The following is a 14,472-nucleotide window of genomic DNA, read 5'->3' on the forward strand; positions in this document are numbered from 1 at the left end:
TAACCTACGCAAGAATCTCTGAACTTAACTTGATGCATTTAGTTCTTAAAGTATTGCAGCAATGCTCAAATGAAATCAAGTCTCAGAAATTAACGCAAAATACAGCTACAGCATACTCTATATATAGTCAAAAATGCCGCCGCTTATGATATATCAGCATAAAGCTATTCCCATATGAATCATAAGCAGGAATTTCAACTGGTATCTGTTGTATGTGCCTTAAGAAGATATTAGCAATACCAATCCAACATCCCACCGACTACTTGCCCACTCAATCATCGCTGAAGATCATCCAACCACCGCTGCAGCCCCATTCAAACATCATTAAGTTGGAAAAAAGAAAATATTGTTCATAGATATGATGGTATAACACTTTAATTTCTTCTTTTTTTTACTTTTTCTTTTAATTGGTGTTGATGATGTTTTATTTGGAAGAAATGTACATTTCTTGATCAATAAAAAAAAGTGGTAATTCTCATGTTCTGCTTGTTCTGGAGTAGTGTGAATAAGCTAATAATGAGTATTTAGTTCATTCATTTACGTTTATTAAAATTGTTGGCATTGGTTTGTTTTCTTCTTTGGTTTTTGTTTAAATGTAGTTTTACGAAAAAATTGTATTTATTTATTTATTCCTCTTCCTCCTCTTCTTCCTCCTCCTCTTCTTCCTCCTCTTCCTCTTCCTCCTCTTCCTCCTCCTCTTCCTCTTCATCTTCCTCGGCCTCCTCGTCCTCCTCCTCGACGACCTCCTCCTCGACCTCATCCTCATCCTCAACGATATCCTCATCGGCCTTGGCGTCCTCCTCACCCTCGGGTGTCTCGGGCTCACCGGCCTTCTTGCCTGGTCGTTCGCCGAACCACTTTGGCAGTTTGGCTATATTGGGATAGATGGGATGAAATATGGAAATCAGTATCAGTATCAGTATCAAGCTATCTGGGCACATAGGCACATAGAGACATGGAAATCATGGCACGACAATGAACAAAATGGATGTAACGATTAGAGTGTGCTCCCTGCGGTACAGTAATACCAGACTAAATAGTACCAGCTACAGTACAGTGCCAAGTGTTGTTTGGGCTGGACAATGGAGGCAGTGTGTACATACATTTTTGACGGCCGGTGTATTGTTCCTTCTTCTCGTTCCAGATCTTCTCGTTCACATCCTTGCTGATCTCATCCCAGCCCTGTGCCGCCCAAGAGTGTGTGTTTAGCGTATGTTTGTGTTTAGATAGTATGCGTGTGTGGCGAACGTGTACGAAACACACACAAGTACAGTTGACAACAATTATAAAATACAGTGAACAGAACATAGAAAGAGATAAAACACAGTGGATGAGAGAGAGAGAGAATAGACGTTAGGTGTGATTTCGTTAACCGCATATCGTGTGCCTGGCAGCCCCATCTATATATCTAGCTAGCTAGCTAGCTGTCTGACTGACTGACTGACTGACTGATTGATTGATTGACTGTCTAATGATTGTATTGTGGACACAATGGACTCGATTTCGATTTGGATGTCAGGTCACTTTGGCGGTGCCCTTGGCAGAACACTGAACACAGCATGTATGCAGGTACGAATAGTACAGAACAGTACAAAGGACAAAGACATATAAAAGTGATAATAAATAATAACAAAAGAATAGACAAATATATAAACATTGAGATATTCAACAGACGGAGAGAGAGAGAGAGTGAGAGAGAGCGAGACAGTTCGCAACATTTTGCACTTTTGCGCTCTTACATTTTGTGCGCTGAGTGAATCTTTCCTGTTTCTCTTGCCATGACTTTTCTAAGTTTTCCGCATACACCGTATTATAGCCCTATATTAGATAATAACGTCGAGAGGGAGAGAGAGAAGAGTACAAAAAAAAAAGAATCCATTGTTTTGGTTGTACTAGAAGTTCTTCGTAAGCAAACCCACGGCCAACGCGAACTCTCAGCAAAGGCCAACCGAATACTTACACCCTCGAAGAGCTTCTTCTTGTCGTCATATGAGCGGGTATCCACACGTCTCTCATATTTGGAGGCGACTTGAATCTTGGGCTATATAAACAGAACAAAGTGATATGGTCAATAACTGAACGATCTGAAATACATATATGTAATGCCACTTACCGGGTATTTGCCAGTCAAAGCTTCTGGGTCGAGACCCTTCTTCAAGGCTTTGTGCCTGAGCTGTTGCTTCTGTCTTTCCTTCAGCTCTTTCAACTGCGGGCATATGTGAACTTATTGTAGGCACTGTCTACATTCGTCTATATAGAGATTTACTCACATCGTAGTCCTGACGTTTCTGCCTTTCTTCCAAGTCATACTTCTCAGTTTCCAATTTGACGATGAGCTCCCACAGTTCCTGGGCCTTCTCACGCAGCTTCTGCTCGCCAAAGCCTTCGATAGCGAGGGGCTTGATGCGGAACGACAACGAGATCTTCTTCTCCTCCTCCAACTGTTCCTTAGTCTTGTTACGTTCCATGGCAGCGGACGACAGTCCCAACTATATGCGTGCAATTTTCGATTTTTGTTCCATTTTATAATTGACACATTTCGTTGTGTGTTTTAAGTGGATGTATCGAGTTTTTTGGTTTTTTTTTTTTTTTTTTTTTGATGTATCGGATATTGGTTCGGGTTTTTTTGTGACAACAACAAACAATTGGGGGGTTGGGTTGCAGGTTACGGTGGTACGTGTGGAACAGGTACGGTTTAGAGTGAAAGACATGGATTTCAAATGATAGATTAGCAAAATTGTGTGGGTGGGTGTATGTGTGTATCAGATGAGATTATATAATTGAAATATGGCAACGAACGGATACGGATACGGAGTCGGAATATGACAACAATTATACAAGAATGAAAAAACACGAAATATACAAGAGAGGGTGTGTTGAAGGTAGAAACGACAAAATACGAGAATGGTGTGGGAAGGTGTATCAGTAAGCTGCATTAATGGAATTTCATATAATTACCACGCCTGTCTCCTTCTTGGCAATGGTGAAGTTGGGGCCCTTCTTGTCCTTGTCCTTCATGGCCTGCAACATGGCTTGGCGCTTCTTTTCGGCCTCCTCGAGACGCATGCGCTTCTCTTCGATTTCGCGCTGCTTCTTCTCTTCGGCCTCGCGGACGCGACGCTCCTCCTCCTCCTTCTTGCGCTGGGCCATCTTTTGCTCCTCCTCGGCGCGCGAGATCTTGCGCTTGGCCTGCTTCTCCTTCAGTTTCTTCAGCTCATCCTCCTCCTTGGCTCTCTGTTTGCGCCATTCGCTGATGTATTCTTTCAGCTGTTCATCGAGATCGGAGCGCTTCTGATCCTGACGCTTGATGAACTCTGGATCGCCCTCACCTCTGCACGGCGCGGCACATCACACATACATCAAACATAATCGACAATTAGTAATTGAAATCGATCAAATGGTAAATCGCATCGTTTACTAGCTAGCATAACTAACTAAGCCGGTAACTAAACTATTTGTAAATATATTTTGATTTAGGCCTACAATTAATATTACATTGAAGTCCAAATTTATATATTATTTTTTCATTTTCATGAATATTATTTTGTAAACGTCTGCTTAAGTCGAATATGTGCATAGTAGAAGAAGAAGATGGACTTGTTAACGAATTAGTGACTATCTCATAAAGCATTAGATCCACAAAATTGTCAGTAGTATCAGCTACACGACGGCCCAAGAGCCGTCAATCGTAATCGTTTCTAAACTAGATAAAAATGAAGGCAAAACCATGCCAAAAATAATTATATATATAATATTATCTAGATAATGATGTTATGTATAGATATTGCACATATCGTGTGAATGAGTTGACTATATACAGAAATTACACCAACTATAACTAGTGGGCGGGTGGTTTGGAGTGGGGGGCAGGGGTTTCTTATGCATACTACGGCTATGGTGAGTTTGGTGAGTTGCTGTCGTTGTTTTAGCCAGGCGGAGAGTTTCGAACATATCGTTAAGATTACATAAACTATAGAGTAAATGGCTCAGCTTAAGATATCACTAAGAATTTAGTATGGATTAGACATTTTTTTTACATAGTATTTCTTTTTTGTACACATTTCGTATGGCATCAACTTACTCGGCTGGTGTCTGAGGTGGTTTTCTATACGTGAGGCATACATGGAGGTGGTTTTGATATAGATTTGGTGGTTTTGTGTTTCAAAAAATTGGTTGGTATATATATTTTATTTTTTTTTTTTTACATTTATCGTTTGGCACAATTCACGATGAAGTACACAAAAACACGTGTTGGGTTGAGAGATTTGTTTTGTTTTTGTTTGTTTTTTTTTTTTTTTCATATATAACAAAAATATTTATAGTTTTTTTTTTTTTTTTGTATTTTACAAACAAAAAAGTCGTTGAAAAGAAAGAGAAAAACATTTTTGTTTAAAAAAAAGTTATTGGAAAAAAAATTATTGTTTGTTGCAACGAAACGAAAATAATTGAAAAACAATAAATTAAATGTAAGTACGTATTTGTTGTTTTGTTTGTTTGTTTTGTTTGTTTGTTGTTGTTGTTGTTGTTGTTTTCTGTTGTTTAAATTCTTAAATTCTAAAACTAAATTCCAAGCAACGAACTGTAAGCTATTTTGTACAAACTTTCAAAAACTCAAAACTCAAAAAGAACTGAAACTGGAACTGGAGCTGGAGCTGGAACTGGATCTGGAACTGGTCTTGTATGATCAAAAATAAACGAATTTTGCTTGTGCTTTATACAAAATCAATGTGAAGAGGTTGTATTTTTTTTGTTTTTTGTTTTTTTTTTTCTAATTTTTTGGAAATGAAATTCGAGCAACGAACTGAACTAAATTTTGACCAGGCAAATTTTGTTTTTAGAACATTCCCAATTTGCATTGCATATTTTCTATTATATAAATTCTTGGTCGAGTCGGCACACATTTCCATCCGCTATATGTATGTATTTCTGATATTTTCGATATTATGCAAACACCAAATTTCAACTGTTTCATTGTTTACTTTTACGTTTTTTTGAGAGAGAGAGAGAACTAAAAACACTGAGATGAATCTGTATCGTAGCGGCAGTCACCGAGCTGCTCTAATTGCATATCGAGTGAATATATACATATATACATACATACATATGTATATATATACACATATATATTTCATACTAAAAACATTTGCTTGCAATTGTTTCGTTTCGAGTACAAATGCGAATATTGATTGATTTACTTTGGTAACGCAATTACTTACTTCCTGTAATAAGAAAGAAACGGAGAGAAAGAGAGAGAGAGAGAGGGAGAGAGAAAACAAATGTGATTTAGAATTTTCCATGTCTTAAAGTCTTAATCGATTGAACAGAAAGAAGCCAGGCCAGCGATAGGCGAAATTTACTTTTGCGTTATTTTTGAATTTTTTTGTTGGTTTTTTTTTTTAATTTTTAAAAATTATTTTTCAGAAATTTCAAATGGTTTTATTCATTTTTCCAAATGTTGGCGGGGTAAAAGGTAGAAAGACATGTTACGAACTACGATTACAGATACGAAAACATTTATGTATAACTATATATATACATATGCATGGATTACTATATATATATAGATATATAGATATTGAATTTGAACTGGGTTGGATTACTGGAAATGGTGGTGGGCGGGGTAGGTAGATATAGCTAGAGAAATACACATATAGCTAGCTCGATAATTATATATATATATATTTACATAACGTTTGCCAATTTTGTTGTTTGGAATTTGGAATTTACTCAGATTTGGGGTGCGGTTCGGGAAAATGTGTGGGAATGTGTGTGTGTGTGACGTTTTCTAGACAAAGATGATTTCATTGCTTGTGTGTGTGTGTGTGTGGATAGATGTTTATAGATAGATAGATGAGTTAGTACATTTTGTACAAAATTTTTGCTCGAATTGATCAGATTGTATTTCGGTTGGGATATTTATATCGGGTATATATATAGGGTACATACAACAACATTGAGAAGAATAAGGAATAAGAAACAAACAAAAAATTAACAAATTTACAAAATTATAATAAAGAAATGAGAAATAATTATATTAATTAGATGACAAAGACACAAAACAGAAAGAAAAAATTGCATTGGGGATAAATTCGGCGTTTGCACATTGATTTTTTGTTTTTCTTGTTTTTTTTTTTTCGCATAACAAAGACAAATACAAATACAAAGGACATGTACAAATACAAAACACATATAGAAAATTTTGGTTTTGTTTTGTTTTTTTTTTTTCTTTTTTTTTTTGAGGTATGAAAATAGAATCAAATCATAATTTGATTAAAAAAAAAAAACAAAACAAAACATAGAGAAAACACCAATCGAGTTGTTAGCTGCTCAGTTTTGGGCACAAAAACTACTTACGTCTCCTCTCTGGTCTCCTCGACAACCTCCTCCTCTTCGGAACTGCTGGCGAGTTCGTAATTAAACGAGGTGTGTTTTATGGTTTTGTGCAAAAAACAATATCACAGGTGCATTTTGGTTGGATTGTGTATGCAAAATAGTTGTTGTTGTTGTTGATGTTGTTGTAGTAGTAGTAGTAGTTGTTGTTGTTGTTGATGATGTTGATTTGGTTGTCAAGTTGTTTGTTATTGATTTCGAGAGAAACAACGAAACGACAACATTAGCAGTTGATTGATTAAGACGGTTCGGTTGGATGTGGACCGGTGGGCGGGGGTTGGTGGTTGGTGGTTGGGCGTGGAGGATTTTGATTATGATGAAATCACACAATCACATGTTGCCGGCATGTGAATAGGTTGGTGGGATCCAAAATGGGGATTGTGATGAAAGTAGAAAGTGTGTAAAAGGAATACAAATCAAACATGTGCCATAAAAAAAGTGGACCAAAACCCAGTGATTGAAACACACGACTGGCAAACAAAAATACACCTTATATATAAAGGTGTGTGTGTGTGTGTGCAAACTGTTAATTAATTGACGGATTTCATTAAGAGTGATACAAAAAAAAGAAAGACTTTAAAGACTTATATGTACAAAGTAAGATCTCTTGTGATCTGTGTTCAAGTTAGTTAATTGACCCACATTATGCGATATTCATCGCATACCCTTGCTCTTTCTTTCATTTCCACTTACGACTGAACTGACTCTGATTTGAACTGAACTCAAGTATGATTTCATATAGTATTATAATAGATACGACTCGCGGCATACTTAATATTGTTGCTGTTGCCTGCTTTGTGTGGGTCACTGTACTTACGTGTATTCCTCATCGTCGGACATGGTTACGGTTTAGGGTTGAAAAAACCTACAAGAGAAGGCAAAAACAGAAATGGGCATTATTAGTTGAGGCCATAATTGAACGCAGTTAACGTTGCTCTCACAATCGCAGTCGCAGTCACAGTCGCAGTCACAGTCACAGTCACAGTCACTAGCTGGTTCACACTTCACTGTTATTGTCGCTTACTGCCAACTGTCAAATGCTGCAGCAGCAACAGTGGCAGCAACAGCAGCCACAACAACAACAACAACAACACTGGCTAAAACTAAAATAGCAACAGCCTCCTCCTGCTATTGTTGTTGTTGTTGTTGTTGTCATTGTTGTTTTCGCCTTGATATCGCTCTATATTTAGACACCAAATGTTTATGCGGGCCAGTATCTATGTCTGTATCCACATATGTATGCGTAGATATATACATACGTATATATACACACATATATAATATATATCTATGTGTCTATGCTGTCATAAGACTCTCACACACACACACACACACGCTCAGCCATCTTTATTTTTATATAGCCGGCGACAATATTATATCCGATCATAATTTCTGCGCCTCTTACAAAATTTTTGGTTATTTAATTTTATATACTCGCCAAAGTCTATATATTTATATGGTACACATGTGTGTATATATGGCTATTGCTCTCTCTTTCTCGCACTCTCTGGCTTTCTCTGTGTGCGTGTGAAATGCTTTTAGCTAACTGTTAAAAATAGCCGCACGTATTGAATTTCTGTGCCGAAACGGCACGAAGCTCTCATAGAGCTTTCACGAGCTGACTTTCGATCGGGAAACGTTCTGATTTTTACCTTGGCACTAAATCAAAGGCGAAAGGCAGCAAATCAAAAGAAAACCCCCAAGCGAAACTCTGACTGACAATCAAATGTCAGAAAATGTAAATGCAATTGTCAAAATTCTTCGCTGAAATATGTAAAATATGCAATCTTCTGCTTGACAGAGTGTGTAATGGAGGTGTGTGTGGGTGTACGTGTGTGGGTATGTGTGTGTGTGTCTGTGTGTGTGTCTTCTGTCAGCGATTTCATAATTGCAACAATTTCATAATTACAAAATTAGGTCGCAAAATATAAGAATGCAAGTATGCATATGAAGATATATAAATATATATAAATATTGCATAAAGGAATTTATATATTAGCATAGAAATATATAAAGATATATATATGTACTTCTGCTTGTATGCATATATTAACTATACAGCTCTTGCTAAGCAACAGTGCGTATACTTAATGGGTAGTAAGAAACCCAGTTAAATGGAGCTCTCAGATTTCGCAACTATTCCAAATATATATATAGATATGCAAATTTATATAATGTGAAATATGTATATATTAGTTATACATCTATTAAGTTGCCCATCAGCTACCTATTTAACTATTTTCCTATACACCTAGCTATCTATTTATCTATCCATCTTTCAGTCTATCTACCTATCCATCTATCTATCATCTGTTAATCTATCTATTACTTTATCTATATATACATATACTTCTACCTAGCTATATATCCATCTATCTATCTATACATCTATCTATCTACCCATCTATCTATCTATTCATCTTTCTGCCTAACTACCTATTCATCTATCTATCTATCTATTCATCTACTCATCTATCGATTTCTCTATCGATCCATCTATCCATTTATCTATTTCACATTCCACATATTCATTTACTTATCTATCGGTTTCTCCATTTCTCTATCCATCTACATATATCTACATATATATCCATCTGTCTGCCTATTACAACGAAGTTTCGTACCTAAATCTAAAATCTAATCCAAGTCTCAGTTTCATCTGCCAGTCTTTTGCAACTTTAGCTTTATCTGTAAGCTCCCAAGTTTTTGCATTCATCTCTACTACACACATGCACACACACACACACAGACGTAGAATGATGTTGAAACTAGAGCACAGCAATTGGCTAAGTTAGAGATGTAGAAAATAAATAGAATATTACGTTGTCGTGTCCGTTGCGCACGCTAAATATAGAAATATTTTCCAGCACCGATTTGGATATGCCAGATATCGCTGCGAGAGCAGAAATGTATATATGTGTGGGCGTCTAAGTGTGTGTGTGTGTCTGTGTGTGTGTGTGCGTGTGGGTGTATGTGTGCTCGTCTATTGACGCCTGCGCACAAGCAACGAACTTTGTCTGTGTGTGTGTGTGTGTGTGTTTGTGTGTGAATCTATCTATGTTGGCCATTTTGCCAAGGTAAATAGACGAGCTACCAGGCACACGCACGCACACACACTCACACACACTCACACACACATAAGCACGAAGCTTATTTTTAAAAACTTTTAGCATAAAGAAAAAATGAAAAGAAAAGAAAAGAGAGAAGAATTCCCAATAAGAAAAACGAATTGAATTCTTTCTGTGAGATCATATAACACTTGGCTCTCAAGGCGCTCTCAATCGTAAAATCTGTCGCATTTGTTCGTATTCCTGCTTGATGTTGTTGCTGCTGTTGCTGTTGCTGCTGGCTGTTGCTGTTGCTGGTTGTTGTTGTTGCTGCTGCTGCTGTTAAAGTTGTCGTTGTAGTTGTAGTTGTTATTGTTGCTGTTGTTGTTATGCGCCCTAGGGCAATTATTTATAGTCTTTGTCAGGCATTGAACAAAAAAAAAAGGAAATACGAAAAAAAATTGCAGAACAGAAAAAAAATTTTCGTCTGATACTCAAAATGCAATTTGAAAATCTTAGTTGATTTTTGTTCCTTAGTATGTTTTTTTTCTTTACTTTTTTTTTAATTTTTCAGTTAAATTGTTTAACACACGTCAACTGTTTCTGTGCTTTTCACTTGCAAAAAAAAATTATTGGAAAAAAAATTGGAAAAAAATATAGAGTTTTCAGCAAATATGCGCACACAGGATTATGTAAGAACAATCTTTATGCATTCTTCTTTGTTTCTTTTTTTTTATTAATTTCTTGGGCGTTATTTTTTTACAAGTTCAACGCGCAAGGATTTCTGTTTAAGTTCGTTAGAGATTTTCATAAGTTTTCTTTTTTTTTTTTTTGTTTTCTTCTTTTATTTTGTCTTGTTCGATAACTTTGTGAATATTTTTTATTTGATTTTTTGCTCTTTGTGGCTTTTGGTCCAAACACTTGGCCAACTTACTTAGGGAAAAAGAAACAAATTGAACTCTCAACTAAAGTCCGAGCAGCTGACGTCGTAGGAGCGAATGCTGCGGTTCGACTAAACAGACTGACGATCCAAAGCGATGCTACACGTTATGTTAAAGAATTTTTGTTCAGCTTGCGGAAAATGAAAAGCATTTCCCACCACTACAGAGACAGCGGCGCGCTCGCTATATACACATGGCGCAGCGACAAAGGTCTCCTCTACACACGCTCGCCCCTAGAATGGGTGCGAAAAGGCGCGCTATATGCCGGCACATTGGTTGGCCAACAAGTGGCGATGGGCGGTGTGCAGAGGCGGACACCAATACATGGACAGTGAGACGAACGGCGACGGCGACTACGCAATGCTTGGCAGCCAAGGCGCAGGAGCGCATAGCTCATAGCATGGATCGGGGAGGTGGCGGCAGAGCGTGGGCGTGCAGCGGCAGCTGTCTCCGTGTGTGAGTGAGCATGTGTGTGTGTGTGTGTGTGGCAGGCTGATAGCAGTAACAATTTCAGGTGGGCTGCCTGCCGCTGCTGCTGCTGTTGCTGCTGCTGCTGTTGCCAACACCCACCCGCCCACATCCGTTCGAGGCGTCGCGTCGCAGCTCGACTGAAACATAAACTTGTTGAATAAACAAATCGCACACACACATACACACAGAGCAGGCAAGCGAAACAGAAATTTCCAAAACGAATACTTCCAATTGGCTATGATACATACATGCATACATATATATATATACATATACATACATATATGCGTGTATGCGGATCGGGCATTTATATAGCGAATATAGACTGGCATCTAGCGCATTTATGCGTTGGCGTTCAAGTTGTTTTTGGAATCAAATATCGTTGAACATAAATTTCACACCCATTTAATTGTGTACGTATGTAAATGTATTCAGGCAACACACACACACACACACACACACACACAGTCATAACTAGCGCAGAGTCTTTTAGATCAAATCCAAATATATATGCATATATACATATGACTTATCATATATGTATGTACTTTATGCATATGTAAAGTGATTTCAAAAGTGGCCAAGAATGAAATGAAAACAACGTTGCAACACATGCATGCCGCCCTTAAAGCCCACATATCTTAACTATTTAGCAGCTATTCCTTGAGACAATCATGAAATATAGATATTTTGTACAGGTATATATAAATATACATATGTATGTATGTATATGCTGACGTTGCTGCTGTCTGCCAAAGAGCCGGCCTTAGTTCACAGCGACTGCGTCTATTTATCTATACCTTCGATCTATTCGTCATTGTTCTGCTTTTGATACTTCGTCTAAATTGCCTGCCTAGCATACCCTGCTGGCATAGCTGCTTAGCTCATTTAGACTGTGAAATCGTGAATGAGTATATAATATAACACATTTATTTATCAAATAGCGCATATACCTAATATAATATATTTTGTACACATATTTTTTTAATTTTAGGAAATTCCATTAGACTTTTAAAAATATATATATAAATAAATGAATGCCCCAAATCCTAGCGCATCCAACAAGAAACGTCCATCAAAAGTCTATACTTTTCCTTATTCTTATTTCAAACTAACGACCAACTATTTAATACCCGTTCAGGACTCAACTGCACAGAAAGCGTATTCAAAACTCTATGTTCTTAAATTTTAAACGGTCTAAGGGCAAGACTTGCTGACTCCAGCAATAAAAATATGATATATACATACATATATGTATATATCATATGACTCGCACCCAAAGGTCACTTATACTCGACCGATAATATTTGATTGATCCCTAAAGAAAAAAATTATACTCGAATTTTCTGGCATTGTAGAGCACCAATAATAATAAAAGAATATATAAAAATAATAAATAAATATTGTTGAAAATTTAAGTAATACAACAATTGATATACATATATGAAAAAAAATGTGTGTAAAAAAAAAATAAAATTTAAGCGAAACAATGAAAATAAAAATAAAACAAATATGAAATAAAAATAAAAGTAATAAAAAAAAAATTGTATAAAAAAAATTCATAATAAGATATTGATTAAAAAAAATTAATAACATTCGAAAAAGTGATATATAACTAAAAAAAAAAATTATTATTAATAGAAAATTATTTAGTAAAATTTTTTTTTTATTTATTTTAAATTTTTATTAAATTACATATTTCAAAAAACAAATAATAATTAAAAATGTTGTTTATTATTGATATTGATTATTTATACTTGAATTTTTTTATAATAACTTTAATTATTTATACTTTAACAACAATAATTTTAAATATTTCCTAGGAACTGTTAACATAAAATATATATGCAATTTTCTTAACATAATATAATATTAAAATAAAATTAAAATTTAAAAAATTGTAAAAATATATACATTATAAAAAAAACCATACAAACTTTCCATAGCTTTAAATAACTTGAATCAAATAATTGTGAATAATTATTCACATCATATAAATCTTATTTGCTTATTCGAATCTGTTTCAAATTTTTGTTCTATTTTTTTTTATTTTTATTTTTTTTTTTTTTTTTTTGCTTTCATTTTTGTTGTTTTGTTTCGCATTTCGTGGCACTGGGTAAAAGTATATGCTTGTTTCTTAAATATAGAACTGTTTCTATATGCATGTATGTGTGGCTGTAGCTGAACGCATATAATCTACACACACAGCCAGACATTGGTGTTGGATTTATAAATACATACATATGTAGCATAGTATGCAAGTCGCATAGATATATATATATATATATATATATATATGTGCATAGACGACACACTCGGGACTCTGATACAATTTAGAAAGGGATTTTCATACAACAAGTCTGTCGAATCAGAATCAAAAAAGTTGCCTACCAACAGATCCAGAATTGATAATTTCATAGGCTTTAAATTGACCTACTAAACTGAGAGTTGCATAATCAATGAATCAAATATCATACCGTTGCAGTTTGAGCTCTCGGTTGACCTATTTAAGTATGCCCTAGGACGTAAGCTCCATTTAGCCATATGCATATATCAATTTCAAATGAGTAAACGAACATTTGCCATCTGCCAATGTTTCTAACTTTGAACTTAGTCAAATATTTCAGCAATCTGTTTTTCATATACTATGTATGTCAGCTATAATATGTATATGGCATATACATATATACATTATATATATTTATCTTAGTTGCCTTCAACTAAATTTCAATTCGCATCATCTTCAACAATCAACAAAAATCAAGGAAAACAAATAGCAATGTTTTCGGGTATTTGGGCTATTTTTGGGTCTCTTGTGTGGGCGAATATGTGCTTCGGGTTGCCTTCGGTTTTGCTCGTTTCCTCGCGCTCTATATATCTATACAGTTATGCATACATATCTACATTTCGGATCATGCATATGCATACATATGTATGTATGTGCGTAGCTTATATGGATTCTACGACAAACTGTTTCAATTTCTATCTTTGGTCGCCGTTTTCTACTGCAAGCCGAAACGGATGCACAAAACTCTAAGCAGACACATTCCAATACGTACTATATATCTCATTTACATACAATTCAAATATTCAATGAATTTCAAATTACTTTTGAATCACACACAACCAGATGGGATACTTTGATTTGCATTTGCGTGGCCATGAAAAGCATTTCATATGCATGTTTTCTTGTTGATTTAAAGAATAATCTGTGGAAGCAACGTTCACTAAGTATCACTGATATAAAATAATGAAAACTGCCAATGGAGTATCTCAAAAACTGATCGGTTTTACCTATAAAAATACATATAATATCAATCGAAATATCAATAGATCTGATGTTTACTCAATTCATTGTCTTTCCCCACGTCTATTTGTCGTGAAATCTATACTGACTTCGAAACATCGACATATCAAAGTTTTACAAAATCCTCAATGAAAAGCCGCTTAAGTTTGGAATACCTATAGAGCTATATTTTTTTTCTAGAGCTTTCAGTATTTATAAACAGCTATTTTTCATTCAATTTAATATGCAAATGAGATCCTAATTTGAAACCTGTAAAAAAGGGAATATCATCAAAAATATTAACATTTTAAATATAAATAATGTATTCGTATAGAAT

At 35.5% G+C, this 14,472-nt stretch overlaps 1 protein-coding gene across 13 annotated transcripts; it reads right to left on the minus strand.

Annotated features, from left to right (window-relative positions):
* Window positions 1-357: 357 nt before the first annotated feature.
* Window positions 358-10,526, minus strand: up (Troponin T, skeletal muscle). Of its 13 annotated transcripts, none has more exons than XM_030386951.2 (10): window positions 10,372-10,526; window positions 7,208-7,255; window positions 6,355-6,396; window positions 4,082-4,105; window positions 2,959-3,331; window positions 2,271-2,489; window positions 2,114-2,206; window positions 1,961-2,041; window positions 1,740-1,818; window positions 358-871 (listed from the first exon to the last, which is right to left on the minus strand). In XM_030386951.2, the coding sequence occupies exons 2-10, from the start codon at window positions 7,228-7,230 to the stop codon at window positions 627-629; spliced, it is 1,179 nt and encodes a 392-aa protein (XP_030242811.1). In that variant the 5' UTR covers window positions 7,231-7,255; window positions 10,372-10,526; the 3' UTR covers window positions 358-626. The 13 variants fall into 13 exon arrangements, with proteins under 13 accessions (XP_030242811.1, XP_017965133.1, XP_017965149.1 ...); XM_018109644.3 differs by having other exon boundaries at window positions 6,355-6,399; window positions 10,372-10,525; XM_018109660.3 differs by lacking the exon at window positions 1,740-1,818 and adding an exon at window positions 1,104-1,182 and having other exon boundaries at window positions 2,962-3,331; window positions 10,372-10,524.
* Between the last annotated feature and the right edge of the window lie 3,946 nt (window positions 10,527-14,472).

The sequence above is a fragment of the Drosophila navojoa genome, chromosome X (assembly GCF_054131105.1).
Source record: "Drosophila navojoa isolate 15081-1374.11 chromosome X, UAZ_NAV_1.0, whole genome shotgun sequence".
In the NCBI taxonomy this organism is placed as follows: domain Eukaryota; kingdom Metazoa; phylum Arthropoda; class Insecta; order Diptera; family Drosophilidae; genus Drosophila; species Drosophila navojoa.

Coding starts and splice junctions, on each gene's coding strand:
- up (XM_018109644.3), bottom strand. CDS start 7,230: ATGTCCGACGATGAGGAATACAC. Junction 6,400..7,207: donor TCCGACGATGAGGAATACAC/GTAAGTACAGTG, acceptor CGAACTCGCCAG/CAGTTCCGAAGAGGAGGAGG. Junction 2,490..2,958: donor CCAAGAAGGAGACAGGCGTG/GTAATTATATGA, acceptor GCACGCATATAG/TTGGGACTGTCGTCCGCTGC.